This window comes from Molothrus ater, chromosome 3 (genome assembly GCF_012460135.2).
Source record: "Molothrus ater isolate BHLD 08-10-18 breed brown headed cowbird chromosome 3, BPBGC_Mater_1.1, whole genome shotgun sequence".
NCBI classification, from domain to species: Eukaryota; Metazoa; Chordata; class Aves; order Passeriformes; family Icteridae; genus Molothrus; species Molothrus ater.
This window is the reverse complement of record NC_050480.2, coordinates 41,527,654-41,542,623: the sequence shown is the minus strand read 5'-3', so window position 1 is coordinate 41,542,623 and position 14,970 is coordinate 41,527,654. Positions and strand designations below refer to the sequence as shown.

At 35.4% G+C, this 14,970-nt stretch overlaps 1 protein-coding gene across 2 annotated transcripts in view; it reads right to left on the bottom strand.

Moving 5' to 3' along the window:
* Positions 1-14,970, bottom strand: part of TTC13 (tetratricopeptide repeat domain 13) — a 38,839-nt gene that overhangs the window by 23,046 nt on the left and 823 nt on the right. For both annotated transcript variants that reach the window (XM_036380118.2, XM_036380119.2), the window contains exons 2-8: positions 11,905-11,999; positions 9,645-9,720; positions 6,877-6,947; positions 4,519-4,584; positions 2,949-3,041; positions 1,772-1,888; positions 842-952 (exon numbers count right to left, since the gene is read on the bottom strand). In XM_036380118.2, coding sequence (XP_036236011.1) covers positions 842-952; positions 1,772-1,888; positions 2,949-3,041; positions 4,519-4,584; positions 6,877-6,947; positions 9,645-9,720; positions 11,905-11,999 — 629 coding nt within the window. The remainder of the gene's footprint in view (positions 1-841; positions 953-1,771; positions 1,889-2,948; positions 3,042-4,518; positions 4,585-6,876; positions 6,948-9,644; positions 9,721-11,904; positions 12,000-14,970) is intronic.

Sequence of the window (14,970 nt, the reverse complement as noted above, 5' to 3'; positions counted from 1 at the left end):
GAACCCCAAGCTGTTATCAGAGGTTAAAAAAAAAAGACAGCTTCCACTGTTGAATTCAGGAATCACACCATTGCATCTTAATTTTTCTAACTGAGTATTTCAGATAACTATTTACTCTAATTACTAATAACTAATTTAGTCTAATTACTCTCTCCTCTGGAAAATGGCAGCAGGACCTCTAAATACTTTACAAATAAGAAACAGGGGCAATATTACTACACCTAAAACAGAGAGAAGTTTTGAGTTAAAAATGGTGAAAACTTAAAGACATGGGATGAACTTACTTCCCTGCTGATTTTAGAAACTGAAGGAGCAAGTATGTTCCCTCAAGTTAGATATCAGCCTTCCAGAAACAACATAGGATTGAAATAAACATGCATAAATGCAAGGCTTTACCAGCACTTTCCTTTATTACTCATTCAAGTAGAGTTTAAAATTAATTTTAATTTGAATGAGTCCTAGCTCATTCAAGGAAGAGTTTAAAATTAATTTCTTCTTCATGCTTCTTCCCTTCCTAAAACTTAGGAAATCTCTACTTAATTTTTAAATTTTTGAACATAATCATACAAATACTAGCAGAGGTGCTAAATACAAATATCTTTCAAAGCATTATCCTTAAACATGTCTGTTATCAATGACCTAATGAGATTCAAGAAGACCTGCAGTATTTACACATCATATCATGGAATCTTTTTGTTTTGCTTGCACTCTTACCTTAAAAATCTTCCGTATGTGAGAGAAAATAGATATATCAACACCAATGATATCTCTACTGTTTTATGGAAATAACTTCAAATAAAGGGCATTGTTCCACATGAACTATTGTTTAATATAGCTTTACCTTCAGAAGTCCTCTGTGAAAGAAGGTTAAGCCTTTATAAAGCATAGCTATAGGCTGATTTTTGTTCAGTTCCAGTGAGCGCTGAAAATCTTCATGGGCTGTTGCATAATCCTATGATAAAGAAGATTTCAGATGACACAGAAAACACCATACACATAAAGAGGAATACATACTTTTATTTCTATAAAAGTAAACTACAGAATTTTGTTTAATATATCAAGTCAGTCTCTGGGCTAAGCAGCAATAATTATCAAGTACCAATCAGAACATCAAAGAATGCACAATACACTTCCAACATTTACAGAAAGTGCTATATAAAACATGGTAAAGCAAATGGAAAAATAGCTGGAAGCAAAGAGTGAAATCAGAAGAATCAAGCAGGATATCAGCTATCTAGTATTCACACAATCTTTGAAGATAAAGTTATTGTTCTACATTAAAGCTTTAAGAACACGACACACAGATCACATAGCAAAATGGGATGTTAGCATTTTTGTAGGGGTTTTTTGTTTATGTGAGAAGTGGTTTTTTTAAGTATATAAAAGGCTTACTGCCTTGGCCATAAGTATTTTCCTTCTTAGACTGGTGTTTATCAATACTAATTAATTGCAGGTTATAAATCAAGTCAAAGTCTTTATCTACTTCCTACTCCTCAAACACAAAAGTATCTGAGGTGTGCATGCAAGGCACTTGTCCTCTGATTCTCAGCATTAAATAGATTTGCAAATGAAATACTTAGTGAATACTCCTGAAGTGTCAGAAAGCAGCTACAGGAGAATCAGGGCTTTTGTAAGTAGATTAGTTTGGGTTTTTTTAACTAAATAGGAAAGAAGTTCTAGAACAAAATTAAGAACTAGAACAGAAGTCAACAAAATCATGAACAACATCCCAAACAACCAAAGCCAAAGAGAATCCCCAAACTCCACTAACCTCAGATATGAAGTAAAGGGTACCTCTGTGCCTGTAGAGCCTTGCTGATGGTTGTAGCTGAATAGCTTTGGTGAGATCTGATAATGCTTCACTGATTCGTCCTAGTGGGGACAATATCTAAGAGTACAAAACCAAAACACAGTTTAGAGCAGACAGACTGAATGGACTTCTTTTAGAAATAGAAGATTATTCTTTTCCATGTTCAGCTTTAACAGAATAATTGTATTTGCTAGAACAGGCTGGAAAGTTCCACTATAAATTTCAGTAATTATGGCTTTTAAACCCCTATGAAAGAGTAAATCTGGAAGAATTTTTCTCAAAACTATCAATGTACATGAACATCACCACATTCAGAGAAACCTTGTATTCAAAACTAAAAACGAGTCAGTCAAAGCAAAATACTCAATTTCAAGCCATTTCAACATATTTAAATGAAAATGTAATTAAAGTATCCTCCTAAGCCTAATTTGAAAAAAGCATTCCCCCAATCAAAAATGGTCCATTTCCAATTATTCGAACGCCCTTCACATTTTTAGATCAAGGTCAACAAATGTGCTAAGAGATCACAAAAAACATTAAAACTCTGAATATTATGGCAGCTATCATTATACAGGATGCTGACTGTAATATTTATACTTTTGGTTTGTCTACAAAGCTGCTTCTTAACATCTTAACATTTTCTGTAATGCTGTTAGCAAACCAAAACTTGATTTTTAAAATAAAAAATATATGTGGGTTGGAATGACTTTTAAATTACATGCACAAATATAAACTCAGAACATTCAATTTAAAAAAAAATTTGGTGTTTTAACAACTAGTATTCACTGTAGATTTACTAAGGTGACAAAAGGTGCAAACAGTAAGGTTCAAGTGATATTTTGATTAATTTTATAAAAAAAATTTAAACACAAATGTTCTTGTTATAAAGTATGTCAAAAATTGAACACTTACACATAATATATGCCATTCCATTGGCTAGAGTAACTCTATGTGGTCTATGTCTTATTTTAAAAGTAAATATTCCACAAATTACACTGCTTGAGAGGAAATGTGTATATTTTAAAAGAAAGGAGAACAGAACACCAAGCTTTAGCCATTAAATCAGTTAAGATATAATTAGAAACATGGTATAATTGCAACTTCTCCAAAAGTCTGAAATGACACAAAAGATGCTCACTTCTGCTCGCTGTTCAAATACTTCAGGATGATCTGGTTCTAGACTAATCACCCTACTGAGCTCAAACAGAGCAAGTTCAGCATTTTTCATATCCTGAAAAGGAGAAAAATAAACAAGGTGAACAACTGTGCATACTTAGACTAATATACTCTCAAGATGAAGGACAACTAGATTGGCTAAGTGTCTGAAAGTGTAACAGTTGATACTATGACACTAAAAGCTCTTCACACCTTTGCTAAAAACATCAAGATGCATTATTCTGCAAATAGCTGGAAAAAAACTACGTCTTCTACAAACAACGAAACTAAACTCTGTTTAGTTTCAGCTTTGTGTTGTACCTCTAATAATTTATTAATATAACTCTGTGAATACATATTAGATTTATAGCTCCAGAGGTACCTTGCTTGGCAGCAAAGCTGGTTCAAGCTCCCACATGAATTCCAACACACAGGAACATTCATACCCACCAGTGTTGTCATCAGCACTGTCTGCAAATTAAGCCAAGTAGTACTGATAAATGGGGTGATGCCAACAGCATCCTGCTTATCTAAAATTTTAAACTGTCCTCAATTAAGTAGTTAATCAATAGGATGGAAGTAGTTACTTCATTAGAAAAAAATTCGAAGTAATTATACAGCACATTCTAGATTAGATTCCATTGATCTTTTTCTTTTTTCTCAAAGCAAAGAAATTTTGTGCTTAATATCATCTTTGTGTCTTGAAGGTGTCACTCAAAAACTTTTATAAAGTGAAGCTGTATCAACACCTAGCTAAACTGAGAAAACAAACTCACACTGATGTTAAAAACAAGCAAGTATGAGGGACCTCAAGCTCTTGACAGTACCCCTAGATAATTAAACACTCTGAAAAAAAAAATTTTTCAAGGAGTTATTAAATTATTCATTCTTCTAGAACTCTAGCAACTATTCAACCGGCCACAAATTTCTACAGTCTACTCATAAATTTCTCTCGGCTCAAGAAGTTATTTGAGCAGTAAGTATTGCAACCAAGTAATTTAACTTTGATTTTTTCACAAATTCAAAGTGGTATACTTATCAAGAGGCATAAGCAATCCAAAAGCAATGTGAAGTCCACTGTATTGGATGAGCTGACAATGTTTCCAGGCTGCAAAAGACTTTTTCATTTCCAAATACAGCTGAGGTATGGAGATGAATTCAGTGGGACTTCATAAATCTTCTCTCAGAGGCAAAATACTGCCTGTTATCTTAACAGGCAACTCTTTCAAGAAGCTGTGGCTCACAGCCTTACTATCAACCACTGACAACAGTGCCTAATCTCCTCCTTTGGCACACTTATGTTGTGCAGCTTTACTTCCACAGTCTCACAAAGCAAACACACCCATGGCTTGAGCAGTATGATCTGCCAGATCCCTCTATGCTACACAGTGCACCAGCCAAGGGACAGACTCCTCATGGAAGTAGAGCAGCACAAAGACTTTGAGGTGTACTTAACACGTTCTCACCAGTCTAGTTATTCCTGTTACAGGCTTTCTTATAGTTCAGACTCAAATAATTCAGTTGGGTATTAATTTAAAAAATTATCTACTCACATGTAGTCCTTTTTTTCCATATGCTATCCCTCGTCCATAAATTGCACTAACCAGCTCTGGTTCTTCCTGTTAAACAAATAAAATATTAATTTGTGGTGTGGGTTTTTTGGTTTCTTCAATATGTATTTGATTTTAGCTGATCTAAAGTAGTAAGCAATGAACAATCACAGCTGCCAGGCTAAGAAATTTATTGTATTACAGTCCATACTTTCATATGCTCACAACTTCCAATTCAATTTAATGGAATTGTTCTGGAGTATTTGTCTGATAAAAAAGCCAAACAGAGAGCAGTTATCCTGCCACCTACCAGAAACTATTACCCTGCGTACATTAGACTAGATTACAATACACAGTATTCATTAGAATACTCTGTTACCCAATGCAATAGTTGTAAACCTACAATTATGGTAATTATGCTTACTTCCCATTATGGTAATTATGCAACTTCTTCTGTCTCATGTCACGGAACTGATAAGATACATAAAATTTGGCCACTCAAAGCTTATTTTGCATGCAATTTAAATTTGAGATTTAAAATTTGGGAGTAAGATATTATGACATCCTGATGAAATTTATATTCAGACAGCAACTAAAAACAGAGGTATGCTACTAAAATAGTTCTGTAAAATTCAAACCAACTTTCCTTGAGTTAGATTTAATTTTGTGACTTTCCTACTTGGGCACTTAGACAGGATGCACCCTACATAGTAAATCTACTTCTTGTTTGATGCCATTTACTCCAACCACAGTTTCCCATACAAATTTCAAGAACTACACAGCAAAACTGTTTTGTCAACACAACAATGCCTATACAGTGAAGTTTGCCTGAAAACCAGTCAGGAATCACCACCTTCACACCTGCAAGGAAAACAGCTGTCCTACAAAGTTTGTAGCACAGGCCTGGTCTTTTTTAATTGGGACATCTGCCAAGAAACAAACTGTTTCCTAAGAAACAAACTGCTGCGGACAAAACAACAGAGCAAGTGACATATCAGTGCAGGCAGCTTGCCAGACTCCAGCTGATTGCAAGTTTACGCTTGGCTACATCAACAGTAGGTAGCTTCCTACTCTTAATACCATGGCTAAGAAAGGCTGTTTAATTCAGTTAAATGTTTTAATGCTCACTTTATATGTATTTGAAATTGCCTTGTGGAAAACTGAGTGAACAATCATGATTACTTCACAGCCTTTCAGGCCTACCATAAGCATGATATGAAAGCATACTTTAAACTGAAATGTGGACACTGCAGAAGTACTCTAACACATAAACGCCTCTCCCAGTATCTTTCTAAGGTTGGTGTATCTTGCTAATCTTCACCTGTATTATGTTTCCTTCTAAATAAAAACAGGAACAATATGTAAATCCAGTGGTTTTCAAAGCAGGATTTCTCATTAGGGTAAAAAAAAAAATCTTCACATTAAAACAAATCAAAGACAGATACCACTAAAAACCTGTATCAACCACATAAAAATAAAAGCACACAAAAACCCCAAACATTCTTGTCCTCAGATAAATTCCCTGGAATAATTCCATTAAATTGCTACACTTCCACTCAATTTAAGAACAAGCCATATGACACTTAAAAGAAATACATGCCATTATTTGCAGTATTGCTTTCAGATTGCATTTGGGTACTTTAAACAGTTTAAATGAAAAAGTATGTCCATGCTTCTGGATGTTCCCAGGTTTTTAGCCATAAAAATGAAGTATTTTAAAATCATCTTTAGTTGAAACTTATAAATTGTTGGGGCTGATTTTGTTTTAAATGTGACTACCTCCTATTTAACTGCAGAAGATTCTGAATTCTTTATTTTGGTCAGGAAAGACACTCATAATATAAGTATTAGTTATGTTTTATTTATATATTAAACTGATTAAATTCTTATCATTGAAAAAGGATAAAGGCAGCATACAAAATCATTTATCATTGAGAAAGCAATGTGTTACTTGCCACTTGCAATAAATTATCTCTGTCAGGGCTTTTTTTCTCATGTTATTGGCACCATGCTGTCACCCAAAAAAGTCTACTTTAAAATATCTCATCCTACACAACAAGCAGACATCTAAGAGACTTGAGCTCTGCAGAGGTCAGGCCTCTGAAAAAACGTGCTTTTTTGGTCAAAGTGCCATAAAAACTTTATGCCTACAGATGAGAAAAATACTCACCAAATAACCAAGATACTGATCACCCAGTTCTAACAGAATGCTTATGTTTGGATGGAAAAGAAAATGAACAAACAGTAGAATAATTACTCTCATTTAAAAATACTTAATTTAATATTTGTTTTATTAAAAGCCATATGTGGCAATGGATATTTTCATTAAGTTATTTTTTGGGGTCCAAGCAGAAAACTTACCTGCAGCATTGTTGAAAAATGTCGTATAGCTTCATCATACAAGCCGTTGCCAATCAACACGTAAGCAATTGCTATCAAAACATTAAAAATGTAAACAAAACAGAAAAAAATTCGACTTTTTAAAGCTATTAAATACCACCAAATTGTAAAATGTTTAAATTCCTACATTGCAGTGATGATTACTTTAATCAGAGGATTCCTGAATGGCCACCAAAATGACATCACTTCCCTCAGCCATTACCTAGCATTCATGGATTACTCAATTCATACAGTGCTCTTCAGAGCTCTTTTGGGGTTTTGTGATCTGCCTGTGGGCTTTTTCTCTCCTTCTTACAAGTCGTTTAGGAAAGGGCCCATGTTTGCTTCTCAAATACTTAGGATCAGAAGAGGTACTATGATCCCAATACAATAGTCCTGGATGCTTTCTCAATTACAAGTGCCACCTGGCTATTACTAACTTTTCTTTGACAATTTGATTAGGGAACTTCTACTTGTTTGTACACATATTGATAAACTTTATTAGTTCACAGTAAGGTTTTCCTTCATTTGAATTACCTAAAAATACCTCAACTAAACTGATTTCATTATTTATAAAACTGAAAAACAACTGAATATTCAGCTATGTTATAATTATGAAAAGCTTTCAAGTTCTTGTGCATCCCCCATTTTGAAGTAGAAGCCAAGTGTTTGAAAAAGAAACAGACCATTAGAAATACGTTCCTGTAATCCCCACAAGATATAAAAATACAGTCAAATCACAAGACTGGAAAGTTGTAGTTTTGCTTGCATGACTGAAGTTCAGTTCTGACAGCTGAATATCTCAAGATTGCTTCATTTTGCATGTTTTAATCTCTCACAATTCTTAACTCTGAACTAAGCTCTGTCTACACTGCCAACAAAACCTTGAAGACTGCAGCTATGAAAGTTACAGAGAACTTTCCCCCAGGCAGTTTGTTCAAACGCCTGGCAGTGGAACTACGAGCAGATTTCACCTTCCCCCACTTACAATGAATTTAACAACAGAAGAGGCACCTCTTAGCTTAATTATTTATTCAAACATGAGAAGAGACAAGTAAGTCATTTAAAGCAAAGGCATTATTAATAGGACACGGACACTTATCTTTCAGGCAGGCAGAGCCACATTGTTTTGGCAGTGCTGCTAAGCACAGTTCATTAAAAAGGAAAACAGTTACATGAAAAAGAAATAAGAAGTGTATTTAATCCACAGCTTGTCTCATACTTGGAGCACTTCTATTATGAAGAAAGAAATATTTGTGTGCAATATAAGCTTTCTCCTCAATACATAAAAAGCTTCACTTGGCACAAATACAAAGTATTACCAAAAAAGGGAAAAAAATGGCCAGGGGGAAGGACAGGATGAAGAGCTCTTGAATTTTCCTCATTTCATCCTTCTTCTTCAAGACTATACAGCTATTACTATCATCTTTAGGGTTCCAATCCCTGAACACAGAAGAAGTGGAACATAAAATAAAGTCAACTCAACCATTCCAGTGTTAAGAAAAAATGTGGAGGACGCAAGATAACCAAGACTTATATTGTCACTCAGTTGCCTTACTGATAACAACTGTATTTAGTTTATACGAGACACTTGGCAAAATGCCACACTGAACTGTGAACTGTCTGCAAAACTCTGGTAAGTGGCTGACAGCTAGTACCTGATACTGTACCAACTTCTTTTTAAACAGTATCTTTTTGATTTTTAATCTTTAATATTACAAAACTACAAGTACTTCATTATGAAAAAAATCCAATGGTTAACAATGGCCCATTAGCCAAAGTATTTCAGTCCCAACATTCCTTCAGAGGGTCCCATACATTCTGTGTTACTTCTCCTACATGCCAAAACACGAGGAAAGATCTACCAGCATAGTATTCCAAGTCTACACAACAGACACTAGAAGTATCAGATATTTTCATCTGAATAGAAGTTTGGTATTCTTTGCAGGATCCTATGAACATAGCTAGCTAGTCTAGGAATATAAAAAAAGATTAAGCCCCCAAGTTTTCCTGGATAAATTCAGGAAGGTAGAAACTATGTAAAATAAAACAACTTTCCTAATTATTTTAAATTCATTAGAGGGGATTAAAATCTCTCTTTGCTCTTATACAAAAGATGCTCTGCTGTCTTCCTTGACACACATCCTCAACAATCTCTTTGCTGCCTCGTAATACCTCTATTTGAAGAACCAGTGCAACTCTGTTTTTGAGTCCCTTGAGGAAAGTATTTTCTGTTCATTTATTAGAAATGCCCCTATTTCTTTGTGCCGAGTGTGCCTTGAAAAAACTTCAAGTAGCAGCCTAGGACATAATTCAGAAAGTCTTCCTGCTGCATATAAGTTTTGATGAGAGGAGTGGGGAGACAGGAAACAGATCCAAGATCTATGCTTCATAGAAAGCATATTGCATTGATTGCATTTTCTGGATGTTTGAACAGTTTTAGTCATCAATGATCACAGAAAAATGGAAACAGGAAGTAGCTGAGCATATTAAAAAGGACTTAATCAGAATTCTTTTTGACCATCTGCTTAAGCAGACATGGTGAAGAATTCTAGTGAAGAAAGCAGGAAAGGTTTTTAGCAACAGAGATAAGTATATGCTCTATATGACCAGAGAAAACTTGCTGTATTTACAACTTATTAAGATCAATTTGAAGTTAATGCATCACTTCAATCATCATTTTTCAAAACATTTAGTGCTAATCAATAGCACATCATTCACCTGCACAAACCTTATATAAAACATCTTACCCAGTTCTTCATTTGTGTTGTCATTATCAGTAGCAAATGGAAATCGTTTCTGCTCGGCAAGCAACTTTGCTTGACTCTGTAAAACATCATATTTTCAAGTGTTCAGCAAACAGCAACACAGAATTTAACAAAAAATCCATGTCTTAAATCCTTAAGAGAATGCCTTAAGACACAAAGGTAAAACTAATGTGATTTCACTAAGGTAACTGAAATCAAGTTCATTCCTAGTCTTCCACAGGGAGAAAAGCTTCTCTTCAGTCAGATGCTGCTGTTTTCTGCTCTAACATAAGGGTAACCAAACCTCAGAAAGAACACTGTCAGCATTTTACCAGGGACTGATGTTTCTGGATTGCTTTTGCTTAAGGTGAAGTTTTCTGGCCTTTTTAAGATGCCTTACTTCTTATGAAAGTTTATACTGTTTGCCCTATAATTATTCCTTTGTCTCCTGCAAGGGAAGAGTACTGCAGAAGAGTAAAACACTGAAAATAAACACTGAAAAGAGCAACACTCCACCAATATAGAAAAGCTAAACTTCACAATGCCATACTAAAAAGGCTGTCCTTTCAACAATGACATTCTATCAGTTCTACACTTTGTTCAAACTGTAGTCTTATCTAAGATGTCTGTTCCCTAAATAATGCATCTATAGAAACCAATAGTGTCAAAGACAAGCCCCTCAGAAATGTAGAAATATTCAGCTCTATTTATTTCCACAAATACTTTTCATAGACAGCTGTAAGCCTACCAGAGTAGTTTATGTTAGAAAAATACAAAATGTTCATTTAAATCAATAGGTATCTCAAACTGTTTTAGGAAACAAGAAGAGGGAAAAATAACATCTCTCTCCATTCAGTTATCTTCTTTCAATTCAACTAAACAGCTTGTTTCCACTACTGTTTTCCTTTAAGGTTGCTTTGCCTGTCCAATCAAAAGTAGTCACACCAACTGTGTCCACGACACAGACATTTCATTTACCTAAAGAGTGCAAAAGTTAAATGGCCAGATTCCATTGCACAGTTTTTGCCCTGTGTGTCTAATAATGAGGAGAACATTTGGTCTGCTCTAAGAAATTAAGTGTTTTGGAAAGGAAGAATGATTAGCAAATGGATTTTGCAAACTTTTTATTTTTGACTGCAATTAAAGGCAGCAATGTATGAGCTGTACATTACACTATACCACTGAAAATTGTTACTCTGCCTATATCTGCCCCTCTGCACTAACAGAGTGTGGCAGTTATTTCCCTCATAGAGAAAAACCACTAATAAAACAGCACAAAAATGAGCAGGGTACAACAGATATAACAATAAGAAAAATAAATCTACATTGCAATCCATGTGCATTTACAAACACAATGTTTTCATATCAATGGCCTTCATGCAATATTCAGAAAATTACCTTTAACACTTAACTCCAGAAAACATTATTCTTCTATAATCGTCTTAATATTAGGAAAAACATTTTTACTGAAGGACAATCTCTTTCTTGATGGATTTACAAAAACAGATCTACACATCTTTGTCTGCAGACAAAGATATAGCCAGATTCCACACTGGTATTGGAAAATAAGCCCTGAGCAGAAGAATCTCAAAATACATTAGAATAATTTCCTATGGATTACTGAGCTGCATGTGACAGCAAGAGAAGTACCACTACCTCATCTGTTTTGTCATTACAGAGTAACAGAACCGTTGGGGTGGCAGAGAAAGTGGTTTCACACCTCAACAAACTGAATTCAGGTAAAGGTTAAACATCCTGCAACTCTACAAACAAAAAATGTGAGTCATTCTGTCTGCAAGGAACAGGAGAATTTTCATCATAGCACCATGTCCCAACAGGTTTAATTCTTGCTCTCTTGAAAACAATTGCTTTGTTTTGCTTTTTTTACGGGAAATTTCTTTCTAACAAATATACATTTCACTGTGTTAGAAAGAATTGCTGGTACTGTTGGACAAGACTAGAAATATCTTCTGACCAATATATGATGAAGTCTAAGGAGAACATTCAAGTTAAACAATTGGCTTAGTGGATTTGCAGTATAGTAGTTTTAATTCCAAGAGCCACCTTTGGAGAAGTTGCTTCCAGTTAAAACTCCCCCAGTTTATTCATACTTAAGCCTTTTGGGCAGCTATGCCTACTGATTAATTGATCTATTTGCATTTATTTCCCTGAACTTCATTCTAATTAGTTATGCAGCTGAAGTGATCTGCACCTTCAACAATCTAGTAAAATTATTTGGTACACTATATTCTTGATAACATACCAGAATTTTTTCTGTATTCAAGGAAAGTATAGATTCACAGGACGAAGATCCTCCTATGTCACAATCCGATTCATGGAAGTGCAAAAATGATGAATCTGGGAGAAGAGAGAGAAAATACTTTTAGGAACTCATAGAGTTATGTATATGTTCTATTATCATGTCTCACATTTCCTCAGGTTTGGCTGAACAGCTTCCCCACAGGGCATCCCACAGGGCAGAACTTTCATGAAGCGCTCTCTGCCCATAGCAATACACCCACAGAGCCAGGGAAGCAATAGCTGACATGAAAGCTTCATCTAATTAGTTTTATCCCTACTGATGTTTATGGTTCTGGTTATAAATAGATTAATAAAAAAAGGTGCTAAAAAATGGGGCAGAGGTGAAAAAGGAGGAAGCTGGAAGCAAATAACAAGGGCTTGGGGTAGGCATGTCTTCTTTCAGCATTATGATTCCATTCTCTCATCCAAAAAGTAGCATACAGAATTCATTCCAATCCCAGAGAGGGAAATAAATGGAATGGACCACAAAGACGTAGGGGAAAAGCTGCAGAAAACAGAGGTATAAAGACTGCAAAAAGCAGTCAGAATAATGAACTGTAATTGACCAAACACATACAAAGGTAAGCTACTAAGAATGTCATTTCAAAAAGTGTAAGGCTGATTCATTTCTCCTAAAAGTCAAACACAGCTTTTTGGCATAGCAGAGAAAAAGTTTAAGATATCAAACAAGATACAGAAACCACTACTTCCTCTACATGATGCTTTTAATTGCTATTCCAATAGAATTGTTAATTTTCAAATCTTTGGAACCTAGAGCTTCTATCATGTATCTATCTTCTATCATACCAAATTTTATCATCTCCCTTGATGTTTGTAAATCTAAACTTGATGCTAAGTTAGAAAGGCTGGGGGCAGGGTGGGCTCTTATATTTTAACTTCTTAAGGATTGTAGTTAATTAATTCTCTATCTCTCATAAACACAGAGCTAAAAAAGAAAAAGAAACAGTCTTCTTGTAAAGAGAAATAAAGGAAGCATCTAAAATCATTCCCTGTAAATAGGAACTTGGATCTACGTTGAGCCATAAATGATAACCAGTGGGAGAAGTTTTACAACAAAAGCAAGGGTGGTAAAAAGCATAAGTTCAAAGTTTAAAGTCAGTCCTGTGAGAACAGTGGCAAACCACTCCTAGTTTCCAAAAGGAGCTCTGCTAGCATGAGGTTTCATCACTGCCCTTTGTTCTTCACATTGGTCAAACACTCCTGTGCTACGCCAGCGTTATTAACACATTACTTGTTCCTGTTGGTGCTTGTGATTCAGTAACTTCAGAGTTTTGGCTGCAGACTCAACAAAAAATTTTTGCTTCAGACATCAAAACAAAGTGGTACAGGCATGGCCTACCTCTGGAATAATTTTCTTCACAACAGCAAGGATTTACTGAAATAATTTTTTGTAAGGTGGTAGGGAATAAGACAGCTAAGCCACAAGCTTGATACAAGCTACAGCTCCCTCAAATCTCGCAGTTCTTGGGGCAACCAACTGCTTTACTCATATGGAGAAATGGATCTGCCTTTGTCTGCAAGTCAGACACAATCAAAACTGAACCACATTAACAACTTCATGAAAATGAAGTTTTCTTCATTTTCAGAAACACCAACCAGAGAAAGTACTTTGGACCTTTTAGTAGGCTACAGGGAAAACTATTTGAGACCAAAAAAAATCTCAGCTTCTGTGCAAGTGGTACTAAAACAAAGACAGAGAGCTCAAGGGAATTAATTTTTCAATTGGCAATTCATTTAGTCCTTGCACGTAAACAGCAAGGAGCGAATTGGTATACAGCTATTTGAAAGTAAGTAAGTTGTTCTGTAAGTAAGGCCTATCTTACTACCAGTGCATGCAAGGTACCTGGGATACCTGATGATTCAAGCAGAACTCTTTGTACCAATCCTAGTTACACTGGTTTCTTTAAAACAACATCCGCTGTTACATCAAAATCTAATCTTCCAATTCCACCTCTGAAGGAGTGCCTTGAGTCAATCATTCATGTCAGGTCTAGTAACAGATGTAATCAAGTACTTTGCCATTTATTAACTTGTAGGGTATACAGATTTTTATCTCAACACTCGGTGAAAGTCTTCTTGTTTTATGCTTAACCTTGAATAATTTGTAGCAACGGTTACCTGAGATAACTTTCAAGATCTGGTTTCACCTTTAGGTACTATGGCTCTCAGCCACTGTAGCCACACATACACACATACAAAAAGGTGATAAAAAGTAACCAAAGAACTTTATAATGTGAAGACAAAAGCACATACAGAAGGGAGGGGGAGAAAGCAAAATTCCAGGTGCAGGAAGCTCCTAAGAAGTTATTTCCACAAAATCTATTATTCAAATGGATTACATTAATTTTATATTAGTTGTTAGGGACCATGGGAATTGCTGATATGAGCACAGGTTTTACAAAATAAAGGGCAGGAAAAACAATCACAAAATCATGCTGACAGCTAAGATGTCATGACACATCACTGGTTATTCTCTTATACATAATTTAGTATCACATTCCAAGCAACTGATAGACCTTTTTCTTCATCTGCATTGTGTGCACACTGCGATTCAGACTGGCATCTGTGTATGGCTCAATTCACTCCATGCTCAAGATCAACAATCAGAACACATTAAACCACATGATCCAGATACAAAAGATATTCAAGCAGATAAAAATAGTTTTAACTATGCCTGTATTACAAGACATCAATTAACTTGAAAAATAGCAGAAGATCTGCTACCCAAACTTGGCACTCCTAAGAGAAGCATCCAGGTCACCAGTAAATAGATATAACTGTAGCTGAAATGAAATCGAGCCACATCTCACTCACTGAAACACGGAACTGATATGGTTGGAAGAGACCTGTAGAGACCATCCAGTCCAACCCTCCTGCAAGATCACCTCAAGCAGGTGACACAAGAACACATTCAGGTAGGTTTTGAATGTCTCCAGATAGAGAAAATCTGCAAGCTCCTTGGGCAGCCTGTTCCAAGTGCTCTGACACCCTCATACAAAGTAGCTCT